General features: G+C 41.8%; 3 protein-coding genes and 2 long non-coding RNA genes across 5 annotated transcripts; 2 read left to right on the top strand and 3 right to left on the bottom strand.

The window, feature by feature from the left end:
* The first annotated feature begins 6 nt into the window (after positions 1-6).
* On the top strand, positions 7-798 carry LOC136251023 (uncharacterized). The gene is made up of 4 exons (XR_010698881.1): positions 7-342; positions 392-472; positions 526-597; positions 643-798. It is a non-coding gene; the product is annotated as an uncharacterized lncRNA (long non-coding RNA).
* Positions 799-4,533: 3,735 nt separating this feature from the next.
* Positions 4,534-5,324, bottom strand: LOC136247447 (uncharacterized). The gene is made up of 2 exons (XM_066039166.1): positions 5,165-5,324; positions 4,534-5,096 (listed from the first exon to the last, which is right to left on the bottom strand). The coding sequence occupies exons 1-2, from the start codon at positions 5,322-5,324 to the stop codon at positions 4,534-4,536; spliced, it is 723 nt and encodes a 240-aa protein (XP_065895238.1).
* Positions 5,325-6,497: 1,173 nt separating this feature from the next.
* On the bottom strand, positions 6,498-8,066 carry LOC136247442 (uncharacterized). Its single transcript, XM_066039164.1, has one exon. The coding sequence runs from the start codon at positions 8,064-8,066 to the stop codon at positions 6,498-6,500; it is 1,569 nt and encodes a 522-aa protein (XP_065895236.1).
* A 1,147-nt stretch (positions 8,067-9,213) lies between these two features.
* On the bottom strand, positions 9,214-9,943 carry LOC136247435 (uncharacterized). Its single transcript, XM_066039156.1, has 2 exons — positions 9,713-9,943; positions 9,214-9,672 (listed from the first exon to the last, which is right to left on the bottom strand). The coding sequence occupies exons 1-2, from the start codon at positions 9,941-9,943 to the stop codon at positions 9,214-9,216; spliced, it is 690 nt and encodes a 229-aa protein (XP_065895228.1).
* A 1,553-nt stretch (positions 9,944-11,496) lies between these two features.
* LOC136268696 (uncharacterized) lies at positions 11,497-13,438 on the top strand. The gene is made up of 6 exons (XR_010707092.1): positions 11,497-11,949; positions 12,013-12,051; positions 12,103-12,177; positions 12,986-13,083; positions 13,135-13,227; positions 13,281-13,438. It is a non-coding gene; the product is annotated as an uncharacterized lncRNA (long non-coding RNA).
* The last annotated feature ends 907 nt before the right edge of the window (positions 13,439-14,345 follow it).

The following is a 14,345-nucleotide window of genomic DNA, read 5'->3' as shown; positions in this document are numbered from 1 at the left end:
CCTTCGCAAAAAGTAAGAGTCTGGTGAAATACAAATACCTAATCATTTCAAAAGGAATTCAATTAGACAGCGCACGTAATGCTTGTTACGTCAGATAATTGCACATCAATTCGAACAAAAGCATTGTGTTGCCAAGGCGATTTCTGTGTGAACGTCATTGGCATGCACTAATTGGCTAGCGCCGAATCTGGGCGCTAGAAATGATTTAGTATCTGTATTTCACCAGACCCTTACTTTATGCGAAGGGGCGGGCGGCGCCAGACTATTGAGATATATGGTGGCATCTCTGAATACTGTATGTGGCGCACACGTGTATAATAAAGTTAGGATGACACTGATAAAGTGAGTGATATTATACATGTACATGCAGTAAATGGTTATTTGTAAGAAGGTGTCTTGGATTCTTGTACGATGACGATGTCGTCCATTTGTATAAGCCTATAACAAGACATGTTCAGAAACACAGAATGAGGTATGATAATGGATACATGGCATGCATAGAATTGAATGCATATGTTTTAATAGGTCATGATGTAAAGAACTTAAATATCCGAACTATCTGATAATCAACTGGGATCTGCTAGGACTATTCATGAAGTACGTACATTACTATATATTGTGTTTTACCACATTGTCTTGCAGATGATTGCAATGATTGCCAACCTTGCAGAGAAGGCTAGTGTACAGATGATCATCAACCATGCAGTGAAGGTTGTGACAATAACATTGTTAACATTTTTTGCATAATGTATGATAGTTTGAGATTTAATATTCATTGTAGCCAAGTGACAAAAGGAATTTAATTACTGCTAACGCACTGGAATTTCATTATGGGGCTGTGAATACATTTGTAAGTGCATGAAAAGGTTTCACTTAATTTGTGTGGTTTGTGGCTGGTGAATGACAGGTTTCCAAAGTAGTGCACACATTGAAAATGCCTAATGTGCAAGTTTGGAAACTTCTTTGGAAATTGAGTTCATTTCCAAACAATTTCCAAACTGAAACTGGCAATGTGCAAATGTTTAAACCCTTGTGTTTATGTATATGCACAAAACAGTTTCCAATGTGCACACTGAGGCTGTTCTTGCTGTGTAGGTACGAATCTCTGGCCCCGGTAGGCGCTTAAGTAATTGACCTACCAGTATTAGTGGCTTTAGGCGTATCTCAACCTGGATATTAAGCCTTCTCCTTCATCTTCTACCATTCAAACGCTTTGAAAATGTGCGGTTATTTGGAGGGTGCGCTCCAACGCGGATTGCTTTTAGCAAATGTACACGAGTAATTGGATCACGTGTCTCCGTTTCCAATCCCGGGTACGTAGTATATGTAATCTATGGAGTAGCCCCATAGGAGGTTGGACACGATATAAGGACCCTATTCGGTGATTATTAATTTCTCATCCAGCCTTTCTAATTATTATGATGCGGGCGGGAGGGTATTACCATTATGCCATTATTTTATAATATTAACACACTGATGTACAGACCTTGTCCAAATTGTCTTTCTTTCTTACTACAAACAATTCCTTCACCAGCTGATTCTACTTTTCGTGATCGCCAACTGTTTTTCGACAGTCAACTGAAAGCCTGCTTTGATGAAGTCGATAAAGCACGATTGCAACTGGCACTGCAGTAATTTGCTAAGGAAAACAACAGTTCTCCTGGTGATATATAGCGCATTGTAGCGTTCATCAGCAAAAATTATAACAGTTTGGTATCACGTGTTCTTCTGAGCATGCGCAGAGTAAATAATGGCTTACCATGCGGTAGCTTAAGAAGGATGCGGGCGGTGGATGAGAAACTAATAATCACCAAATAGGGGCCTAAGTGCTACTAAAAACTATTACCGTTATCTATGATTGCATATTTCCAATACCTGTAACCAAGACGAAGATAAAGAAATTAGCAACAGACATATACACTAGTCTCGCGTAACCATACCCTATTTCTCCGCACGGCGCTTATCGATTGGAAATTATAAGCGCCTGCTCCGAAAGCGCTTATAATTTCCAATCGATAAGCGCCGTGCGGAGAAATAGGGTCTGGCTACGCGAGACTAGACATACACGGTTTTTGTGACGTACAACAGAATTCTTATTGAAACACTAGTGCTCAGGTTTCCCGTTCTCTAATCAATTCTCCGTGAGGCCAAGCTGGCGGCGTCCGTTTCTTTTTTCAGTTTACTTTTTGGAGCGATTCAGCATGCATCCATATTACTTTCTTCAATGTTTATTCGGCTCGACTACAAGCACATAAAGTGTCCTTATAGTTCTACCCATCGATTTATCCATAGATAACTGACGAAACTTGCAACACACGTAACCCCTTAAGATTTCTACAGCGATTTAAGGGCTTGGAATAGTGGGGTTGAATGGGGTAGATTGCCCTAAAATACTAAACTTGAAGTTCACTTTTGAATGGTGCTTGTTAAACTTTGCTGAAAGCTTGGTTATACTTTCAATACCAGGGGCGTGGCCAGGATTATTTTGAAGGGGGTTCGGATTTAAAGTGACTGGAATGTCTTAGGGGGAAGGCCTGGGTGCTTCCCCTAGACCACGTTTGAACGAAAATGATGCATACACAAAATGTGCCCTTAGGCAGTAACATTAAAAAGGTGTTTGTGCATCTAAAACCTACATACTGCTGTTTATTCAGCTAATAGAAACTATAACGTATAGAAACTATAAACCTATTGTAAAACTACCTAATCTTCACTTCCAGACAGCATACTGACAGCCAACTTCAATTTCCTAGCACAAGGAAGCCCTCCATACTCGAGTCACTTAGTCAGCAATACTTCTTTCCAGCTATACATTATTCTCGGCCGGTCCTCCTGTTGATGGACTTCAGACTTGGCTTGTACTCCAATATGTTCGAGACATCACGTGACCACAACATGTAATAAATAAACAAACAATTCATCAGGTAAATAGACCAACAATTCACAATTCGCGCTAACCTGACACATGTATAACACGACCACTCAAGTTTAGCAGCTGCTGCCTTAAGCTTGTAATATGTCTCAACCAATCACTGAACAGTCCTTCGCCATTTCACCCGCGCCATTCGTCACGTGCGCAAGTGATCACGTGATGCAATAGATATGATTTGCAGGGTTCAGCATTAATATGATGCGACCCTCAAGAGTAGTACAGAGGAGCGCCAGTTGGAAAGTAGCTACCGGAGAGCTCCAGGGCTGTAAGATTTGGTGATTTTTAAGTTTAAAAAAAATCTGCTTTTGAAAGGGGGGTTCGTCCGAACCATCTGAATCCCCCTGCCTACGCCCTTGAATACACATATATTCGCTCACATGTGCCGTGTCCAGCCTCCTCTGGGGGAGTAGCCGTAGTCACGCTCATAGGGGGCGTTGTTAAAGGTGTGTCCGTTATCTCATGTGAAATCGGTCACGCCTTTGCCCACGTACATTACGTATGCAGCTGCAAGTTACCGTAGAGAGAAAACCATCAGTTTTATTGACGAAAACACAGTAACAGTATAATTATATCCTCGGACACATGCTACCACAAATAGGGCAATATAAGCTCCACAAGTGGGCATGGCAAGGGTAACAAAAAAAACAAAAACAATAGTACATATACACTCAATTAAAGACAAATTAATTATAGTATACAAATACAACGTTCAAGTCTCCACACACCATTCCTGACAGTCCTTCGCCATAAATATCCTCCTAGAGGAAGAGATTGATATCGCTGCCACTGAGTCAAAGATCCTTTTACTTCTAGATTTACTATAGTAAAGTTACCGTATACTGTAGTACCAAGAGTAGTAGCTACTGAGGATTTTCAAATCTTTGCAGCGCCTACTGAAGCGAAATGCGTTCACGTGCACGTCTCTAAACCTTTTTCAGGTGAGCTGCTGCCATAGCAACATCCGCCATCTTGGAGTACAACCCAAATTTATTTCCCGTATTGTTGCTGCACTGGCAAAATCGAGTTAAATTATGGATTTACAGGAACTATATCATCTCTTCACTGCGATTCCATTTGTGTGTAGATGCAGTTTCAAGCTGGACTATTTCAAGGTTAGAGTTCATTGCTACTCGTTTCCTCAACTGAGAAATGGCTTAGCTAAGTATATGGGTTTCGTTGTGTACAGACATCCTACGGATCACGTGATCACTATATCAACCACAAAATCATGTAATACCGGAAACTATATTGTGGCAAGTGTACAGGATACCGCTCTTCGTGCTTGACGTTGTTAATAGGACAGTTCCAGCTACTTAGCCTCCCCAGCTCAGATGTAAATATTGTTAAAACACGTACGTGACTGTACTGGTGTAGCGGGGTTATGACAACATAGTCGGCGTACCTGTCACAGCACCAAAAATGTCGTTGGTAGAATTACAGTACGCCGAGGTTCCACTAACGATTGGCGGAATAGGGGAGGATTCAAGACTACTCACGAAACAAGCCCCTCGTGTTAATACCACAATCGAACCAGTTCTTATCACGTGTACAGACATGCGCACACAACATAATAGTGTTACGTACTAATAGGTGTGTGTGTTCTACAGTTCACATCCTCGGGGGGCAGAAAGAGATCTGATCCACTCTTTAACTGGGTCTGTAGCTTTCCTTGCGGACACTCGTTGTGGGCGGCTGTACTCATCCCTGGAATCATCTGGATCAGTCGTCTGCTCATCCCTGGCATCATCTGGATCAGTGATAGTAAGGTCTGGATCAGCAACAGTGGGACTCTTCTCCACTCCAAGTTTCTTCTCATCTGTTTCATTCAGTTCCATGGGATACAACTTAGTGATTGGTCTGGTTGTAGTTCCATTTGCGGTCCGTATGGTAGCTGCTCGCACAAGACTGTCTTTACCAACAGTCAAGTCTTCGACTACGGCCATTTTCCAGGTTGCTCGTGGGGTGTCATCATGGACGATGACCACATCACCCTTCTTCACACGTCGCTGGTTGTTCCCTGATGCTTTATGGTACTCCCGTAGTGAAGTGAGATATTCATGACACCATCTCTTCTTAAAGCCACCAAGTATGGCTGCCTGCAGTCTAGCTCTCTTGCGTATCTGGCTTGCCTCTCTGTAAGTTGGGTCTACAAGTTCATCAATGTCTGGTGTGGGAGGCATGTAATTCTACATCCATGCAGGAGATGTGAAGGTGTCAAGGGCTCTGGGTCACCTAGATCAGATGAGACAAACGTCAGTGGGCGATCGTTGAGTATTGCCTCAATCTCCACAGTGATGGTCTCTAATGTTGGTAATGAGACGTGGCGTCTTCCCAGCACCTTCTTGATGGCAGCCTTGGTGAGCCCAATTAAGCGTTCCCAGAAAACCCCCATACCTGGGGGTTCTCTTGGGTATAAATCTCCATGAAACTCCCTTCTTGCTTAGCTCTTCCTTGACTTCTGGTAATTGCATTAAGGAGTGTAACTCTTCTGCTGCTGACAAGTAGGTTGAACCATTGTCAGAGATCATTATGCTTGGGAGGGATCGCCGTGCTGCAAACTTGCAAAATGCTAATAGGAAGGTTTGAGCAGACAGGTCCTGCACTATCTCCAGATGGATCGTACGAGTAGTAGCACAAGTGAAGAGACAAGGTACACTTTCACCTCTTGATTGCCTTGCTGTACATACAGGGTGCCTGTGAAATCAACTCCTGTGAACGTGAATGGGTACACATCCTGTGTTCGTAATCAAGGTAGGGGAGGAGGATCTGGAGCAGCATAGGGTTTCCCGGATACCTTGAGACAGATAACACAATGGCGCAGAATTGATTTAATGTATTGTCACGCAGTTGGGATCCAGTAATACTGTCATAGAGCGGTCAATGTTGCAGTGGTGCCTGAATGACAAAGTCTGACATGTATGTCCACAATAACCAACTTGGATAGTGAATGTCTTGGTGGTAGTAAGTATGGGAACTTGGTCACCTCACTTACTGGAGCATTGTGAATGCATCCACCGCAGCTCAGCATGCCATCTGAGTCTAGGAAGAGTCGGAGTTGTCTAACAAGTAACATCCTAGAAGTTCTGGGTTACTTCATTAACAGCTGTAAATTGTTGACTTCCTTCCAGTATATTGTGTGTTGTATATCCTTTACCCACTTGAGGTTCACCTTGTGAAGTTCGTCAGCAGTGATGGGACCAAATTGTCTTTGCTGGGGCTGCACCTTGAGATTGTCTACAAAATGAACAACATATGCACTGACAGACAACATCTTGTTAAGTGAGCTGTATCGGTCGATGGAAATAACACAGTGTATGCCTAAATCTGTTGGTGTCTGTTCCATGGGAACAAATTCTGTTGCTACTGCTGCTGCCAAAACAAGTGGTGGTAAGGGTGGTGGCTGGAATGATGGCCACTGACTTGGGGTAGTGAGCCACTTGGGCCCATGTTGCCATAGGGACGAGGACAATAGAGATTTGGTGGTGGTACCCCTTGAAAGCAGGTCAGCTGGGTTATCAGCGGTAGGACAATAGTTCCAAGTGGCCTGTGGCAATAAAGTATTCATCTAAGTGATTTGGTTTCTTATGAATGTTGGAAGTGGCTTCTGGCTCTTGAGCCAGTGGAGCACTATCTGGCTATCAGACCACATAAAAACTGACAGGTTAAGGTCAGGGACCGCCTTCATCACAAAACATGTTAAAAGAGTGGCCACCAATGCTGCCATGAGCTCTAGTCGTGGAATCGTGAGTGCCTTCAGAGGTGCTACATGGGTCTTTGCTGTAACAAATGACACTAAATTTCCTTCAGTGAGGAACACTACGGCTCCATATGCATGTTGGCTTGCATCAGCAAAACAATGAACTGGGTATGTCATACATGTATCAAAATAACACTGACTTACAGAAAATCGTGCTGTGCTCTTAAGGTCATTGGCAATATCTCTCCATTGAGTTTGCAAATCCTCATCTAAAGGCTCATCCCACGTGATCTTGCATTGCCACAGCTTCTGCATCAACATCTTAGCTCGTACAACTACAGGTGCAACAAATTCCAGTGGATCGAACATCTTTGACAGGTTTTGTAGAACTTCTCTCTTGGTTACAAGATGATCATGAGTAAGGATGGATGGTTTTGCAGCCAGATAAAGCTTGTCTGACCCGGGAGTCCAGTGAAGTCCCAAAACATTGACTGACAGTGCATTCTCGGCTGTGTTGTCCTTGACAGCTGCAGCAGTGAGTTCAGTGCTGTTAGAGGACCAGCTACGCAAGTTGAGTCTTGCATCACCCATAATAGCTCTACCTTGTCGGTAATAGTCCAGTGACACTTGCTCTGAATCACAGCCGGTTATAATGTTGTCCACATAAAGGTTGGAAAGCATATCATGTGAGACCATCGACTTGTACTGCTCAAGGTGATAACACAATACAGCATTAAGCATGACCGGCGAGCTAGTGGCTCCGAAGGGTACAATCTTAAAACGGTACACACAAAACTCACTTGAAGGGTCTGTTGGATCGGACAACCAGAAAAATCGGGTGTAGTTCCTGTCCTCAGGGTGTAGCCATATGTGAAGGAAAGCCTTCTCAATGTCCGTGGATATTCTAAAGCAGTGTGATCTGAAACGGACAAGAACAGCACATAAGTCATTATCACATGGTGAGCCTATGAGTAGACAATCATTAAGACAAGGACTGTGAGACGATTGTCGGCAACTGCAGTCAAAGACGATCCGTAGTGGTGTTGTTGTAGAATCTTTCTCTACACCATGATGTGGGATGTAATGGACACCTGGTTGTGGGCCGGACTGATCATCAACATGCTCGATAAAGCCCCTAGCTTCCTGTTCACTGATGATCTGGTGATAGATTCTCAGCAGATCAGGGGTTTTGGACAGACACTTGACTAGTTGATGTGTTCTCTGTTTAGCTATGGTAAAGTTACTTGGTAGGTCAGGATGGTCTGATTTCCAAGGGAATCTAGCCACGTATGCTCCGTCCAGATCTCTAGTAACACAAAATGATGTGTACTGGTCTAGCACGTTGTCACTCAAGTTGTCGTCAACAGGGGTCACTCCCACAGATTCTAGGTCCCAGAAACGTTCTAGGTTGAACTCACGTTGTGTAAGAACCAGCATCATGACACTTTTAGTGCTGATTAGGAATTGACCAGTTGTTGTTGGTCCTGAGAGTAGGTAACCTACTTTGGATTCCACTGCTGTTGGTCCATCACCTCGTACAATAGCATCACCAACAATGTCCCAATAGTGGTCCGCACCCACAAGGAGGGAAACATCAACTCCTTGTCTGCACTGAGTGGGTGGGCTAGGGGGAGGTTCTGAAGGTGTGGGAGGTGGGCAACATTAAATGTCACTGTGTTCTGTAATGGTGTGGCAATCCGGGGTACTACAAGTACAGTTAGTGGTATGGATTGACCGGTCATAGTAACTAGATTTACCACAGCAACATTTGCCTGACGATTCAACTGACACTGTGCCCCAAAGGATGATACTGTGATGCCTTCCTTGCAATAGGACTGTACAGCTAAGATGTTAGCAAGTTCTTCAGTAATGAATGATCTCTGGGAACCTTCATCGAATAACACATTAGCTTTCGTAGAGATTGTACCATTTCTGACAGTTGTGATCGCAGTTTTGAGAAGACAAACAGTGTTTTGTGGCATTGGAACAGTTACTGAAAGAGAGACAGTGTCAGTTGAATTGGAGGTTGTGGGGATAGTAGGTTGACCATGTACTGGGTTGGCTGGCTGTCCAGTGTTAGTGGAACGGACAGATGTCTCAGAAGTGCTGTCACTGTGCTGTCCATTAGTACATAGGCTGGCGTGATGCTTTCGTTGGCAGGTATGGCAGCGATGTCTCGAGTTACATTGAGACACCTTGTGGTGCCCTAAACAATTGAAACAGAGTTTATTCTGATGTACAATCTCACACTGCTGTCGTGGATCCTGAACTGATTCACACATGGAGGGAAAGTGACAACCTGTACAAAATGGACATCGTGGTTTGCTCTTGCCTGCTGTTATAGATTTCTTAGTCCTGGTAAGAAATAGAGCAGTTGGTGGGATCGCGGAGGTACGTGATTCTGTTGATGATCCCATTTCCAGAATATGGATTTCGTTGAGAACAGCAGCTTACAATTCTGTGATAGTCCATTTCTTGTTGCCATGGGCTCTGACTATGTTCTGCTTGGTCTTGGCTGGCAGCTTTCCAAGAAGGATCATTACAAGTAGACTGCCATAGGAATCCTCTGGTTCACCCAGTGATGCTAAGCTGCAAATGTGCCCTTCAGTGGTGTCATAGAATTGTCGCAAACTGGAGAGTTACTCGGGTTGGGAAAATCAATAAAGGCTTGCATGTGTGCTTCAACTTGTTTGTACACCTGTCCAAATCTGTCCTTCAGCAGAGTGACGGAATGTCCGTAGTTGTCATTAGTTAACTGGAAACCAGCAATAACTCGGGCAGCATCACCATGGAGCTGTGCTTGAAGATAACTGAGCTTTTGCACGCCTGTCATTGAAGTGTTACTGTGGACTGCTGCCTCAAAACAGTCCCAAAAAGTCTGCCAGACTAGGGGGTCGCCATTGAACTGCGGTAATTCTAGTTTGGGGAGGCGAGTTACTTGTGGTAGAACAGCAGATGGAGGTGATGTGTGATCACGCGACGCGCGGACTTCTGTAGTTGGTAGATATTGTAGATCTAAGGCGTTGAGTAATTTTCGCCTTGGCTGTAGATGTGGAAGAGTTTATTTCTTCCGTCTGTAGTACCTCTGCTTCGATCTCCTCCTCGGCTTTTGTAGCCTCCAGTATCTTCGCATCTAACCCTGAGATTAATTCTTGTCTTCGCTGGAGTTGCTCGTGGAGATCCTTCAAGGTTGCGACATTATCGTCAGTAAGCTCCTGTGCATAAATTAGAATCTCAGGTAAACTCTGCAGTAGCTTTGTGAGATGCACTCTGAATCCTCGTCTAGATGAAACCATTCTCTTGAGTTCCGCCATTCAGACCACAGCACCAAAAATGTAGCGGGGTTATGACAATATAGTCGGCGTACCTGTCACAGCACCAAAAATGTCGTTTTTTTTTTTTTTTTTTTTTAGCTTTATAGTGCAATGTTACAGGTGTACATGGTTGTACAACAACAGAAGTGAGTTTGTATACAATTGCACTAAAGGTAATCTGGTAAGTACCAGATCCCATAACTTAAATTAAGTACTTATCATTACTTATATAATTACAATTAGCTGCTAAATGAATCAAAGTTAGGTGGCTTGGGATGTTTGGAGCAGATGCTACAAGGACATGTAAAATGGAAACTATGCTGGTTGTCTGGATTTAAGTTTCTTGTAAAATGCTGCCATAGGATTTTAGTTAGTTGAAATTTAATGGTAACAAAGGGTTGAGTTAGGTCAATTACTGGCAAGCTGTTGAAGGTTCGAGGAAGTCTGTTGAAGTAGAAGTTTGTTTGTTGATTAGATGATGTAAAAACATGTTCAAGTTTGTTACTGGAAGAAGACCTAGTAGAATGATGACAGAATTTGATGAAGGTCTGGATGTTGAAATGATCAGATGGATTTTGAATTGATTTTATGAAAAACAGAATGTCACACTGGTCATAAATATACATTAATGATAGTAGGTTGAGCTTGATAAGGCGAGTTTTATAATCAGAAACATAATCGTTGAGGATGTATTTGGTAGCTCGGCGCTGTATTCTTTCAAGAGCAGAGATATCTTGGATAAGGTAGGGATGCCACAATGGGGAACAATACAGAAGCTGAGACCTTATTAGTGCTATGTACAGAGTTCTTTTAGTTGTAGTGTTAATAGAATGGCTGAATGTACGTCTAAGCAATCCTAGGGTTCGATAAGCTTTGGATGAAATGTGGTGATAGTGGTTTCTCCAGGACAGGTCAGTAGATAGAATGATACCAAGGTCACGATGGGTGTTACTAGATACGTTGGTAGAATTACAGTACGCCGAGGTTCCACTGACGATTGGCGGAATAGGGGAGGATTCAAGACTACTCACGAAGCAAGCCCCTCGTGTTAATACCACAATCGAACCAGTTCTTATCACGTGTACAGACATGCGCACACAACATAATAGTGTTACGTACATAATAGGTGTGTGTGTGTGTGTGTTCTACAGTTCATCCTCCGCGACAACTGGCGGAGATCATCAAGGTGAGATTTCACACCAGTACCTGAATCAATGTACCATAATCTCTCTGCACCTTACACTGTGCCACAATCAAAATACACCAGCGACAGAAAATCAGATAGTTGGTTGTCAATGTTTCCTGGGGATCAGGCACCTAGCCTCCATGGATTGTGCTTACACACCTTAATGTAGTAGGGATCAAACAAATACCACAACAAGGGGTAGTCACATCTATACTGTCAGTTGAATACAAAATTTGATCAAGGAACTGTTGTACAGTGAATCAAGCAATCAAGATGTCCGGGAAAATGGCAACCAAGCACCTTTGAAAGTAACTTTATTTGGCAACATGAGAATGTACTAGGCTTTTATGGTTGACGAATGCTCTTATAGGGATATATCAAGGAAAAAAATTTCAACTAACTCAAAAAAATGCCAACCTGCTAGATGGTACGCTATTCACATATGTAGTGTGTGTGTGCTTGCACACACGTGTAAAACAGATATCGATGATCCTAGCTTGCTCACTATAATGCCAGGAGCTGGAGCTTACTATTGGATATAACCTGTGTTACTATTAATGGCTACCCCTATAGTAATGTTATATGGTTATCCTCTTTTTCTAACTCTAGGTGACATTTGACTTTAGCTTAGTGTTCACTTTAACTGGTGTCAGAGTTCTTGGCTGTAATGGTGGGGTGGTATAGTCACCAGTTATCACTTGGTGATCATGAGAGCAACAAATGATGGGGAAATTTACCATTGAAACAGGAGAAAGTTTGAATGGGCCTTGGCAAGATGTTCAGAAATACAGAGTCGATATTGTTGGACCTGAGGAACCAAGTAAGCTAGGTAGAGTATCCTTGTTTAAAGTATATATGTGCTGTGTTATCACACTCATTATAGGAGAGGTGCAAGACTTAGAGCCTCTATGCCTCATCTAGAGTAAGTGATGACATCATCGTTATGTCATTGTGATTACATTTGTGGCTTCAGTTTTGGCGTATTGTGAAACTGATAACTATGGGGCAGAAATTACAAGTTTTTATGGACTGCAATTCTACAGAGTTGGTAAGAGTTGTGATCATCACTGGATATATAGATCCTCTGTTAGGTAGGAATTGGGCCATGCAACTACAGTCCCAAGTGTGTTATCAGGTCACTGTATAGTAAGATCACTTGGCCATCACATAACCACACACTGACCTGCTTAGTCCAGCTACCTGTGTCATAAAGCTAAGAAATTTTGACTTGATTTCATAGTAATACACTTAAATGTACATATAGAAAATGTCTATGTGCTTGGCTTCATGTTAGCTAGATAATTGCTTTTACTGTGTTTTATTAGAATATGAAGTGCTGAGCTAGTTTGAAGGGTTTATTTTGGTAAAGTATTGTTGACTATTTGTAGAAAAGATAAGGGGCTATACATTTCTAATATTTCTCTCTGATCGAGTTAACGTTAGTAGGTCATGTGCACTCAACTATTTAATTTCTCATCCTCACTATAGGTAGTGGCTATACATTTTAAAGAAATTGTGAAATCTTACTTGTATACTGCATTGCCATATGACCAGACCACGTCAGTATACATATGATAGGAAATTTTGTTCTTAATTTGCCAAACTTTCTTGTTGTATGTAGTGACCGTGTCAAGCAGGTCCCATACAAGCAATTGGCTCCCTAAAAATAAGGCTTCACTGTAGCTCAGCACGTGTCTGATTCAATTTTATGTTTAATACAAAATATAATACGGTGGAACCTCAATTATCCAAACCCCACTTATCCGGATTCTTAGTTAACCGAACTACAATAATGACTGCTCTATGAGAGTAGTACTATTAGGGTAGTCAATAATACTAAAATGTTCAATGTACAGTTTCAGAGATATGGATTTGTCAGACTTACAAACCACCCCTAGTCCCTAGGGGTTTGGATAACTGAGGTTCCACCGTCCCTCTAAATATTAATTTCAGTGTGAGTAGCTGAGAAACTGATACTGATAACTAACATGTCCTAACCGAACAGTAATCATACTGATAACATGATATCATCACTGAAGTGGCAAGTATACCTCCTGTAAACAACTTACCTGTAAATCAAATCACAGCAAAGAAGCCAGTAAGTTATTAATACTATTAGTCACCAAGTTGCAATGTGTAATTAACTACCAGATTTCTCTGTGCTTGGTGACCCACTGTCTGGAGGTAAAGTATATACAATATTCAGCTGAGGTTATTGGGAACCCAACATCTCAAGTTGGTGTCTTTTGGACCTGAAAATCCATCTAGGGCATCCTTCAAAAACACAGTGTTAGGGTAGTTGTTTTTTAAAAGTAGCTCATTACTTATTAATTACAGTTACATACTATAATAATTATATTACTTTGTGTGCATGGCCTTAAGCTGTCGTGTGCACAACTACCACCTTCTTGTGGGCTTCATTACTTTTGTTGTGGCTAGACATTACTCAGTGGAGTAGTAAGAGATTTAATAACTTTGTAATAAAATTATGAGTCGTTATGGTAACTTCATTACTTAGGTAATGCATTACATTTATATGAAAAGTAACTTGAGTTATATTACTAGCTTTTATAGCATATTTCACTAAGTTTACAAAGGGTAATAACATTGCATAACACATTGCATAAGTAATGCATTACCCCCAACACTGGCTCTAGATCTATATAAAACCTCACGAGTACATTGTGTGTAGTATTGTGGTTAGTTTGGTGTGGTTTTCATGACAGTTGGCAAGTAGTAAGGAGTACCCTCATTCAGTCATAGTTCCTTAGAGCATCACTTTCGGTAGGTATCACGTTACAACTGTGTCTTGTCTGCAGTCACATGTGTGTGTCTCTTGGCAGGCAAGGTGAATCATGACATAAGCAATTCTTAGTTTTACAACACATTTTACTCATTAAATGATTTATGTACGCAAAATATCAACATAAATATTGGTGACATTTTAACAACTGTGGAATTAACAACACTGCTCATACTTATTCATATTTTACTCCTACCATCCAGTATTTATTACATTATAATGAATGAAAAATTGTGAATTATTCAGATATATTTATGTCACAACATAAAAAAACCTGTCATATATGTCATCATATCATGGAACTTTATGTCACGACATGTCGTATGTCACGACTATCACCCTATATTGAAATGGCATTACAATGGGAGGATTTTCACCTTCACTTCTGAATTTTGTCAGCTTCTCCATTGTAA

The sequence above is a fragment of the Dysidea avara genome, chromosome 1 (assembly GCF_963678975.1).
Source record: "Dysidea avara chromosome 1, odDysAvar1.4, whole genome shotgun sequence".
Taxonomy (NCBI): Eukaryota; Metazoa; Porifera; class Demospongiae; order Dictyoceratida; family Dysideidae; genus Dysidea; species Dysidea avara.
Note: the sequence above shows the minus strand (reverse complement) of the source record. Positions and strands in the feature narration are given on the sequence as shown.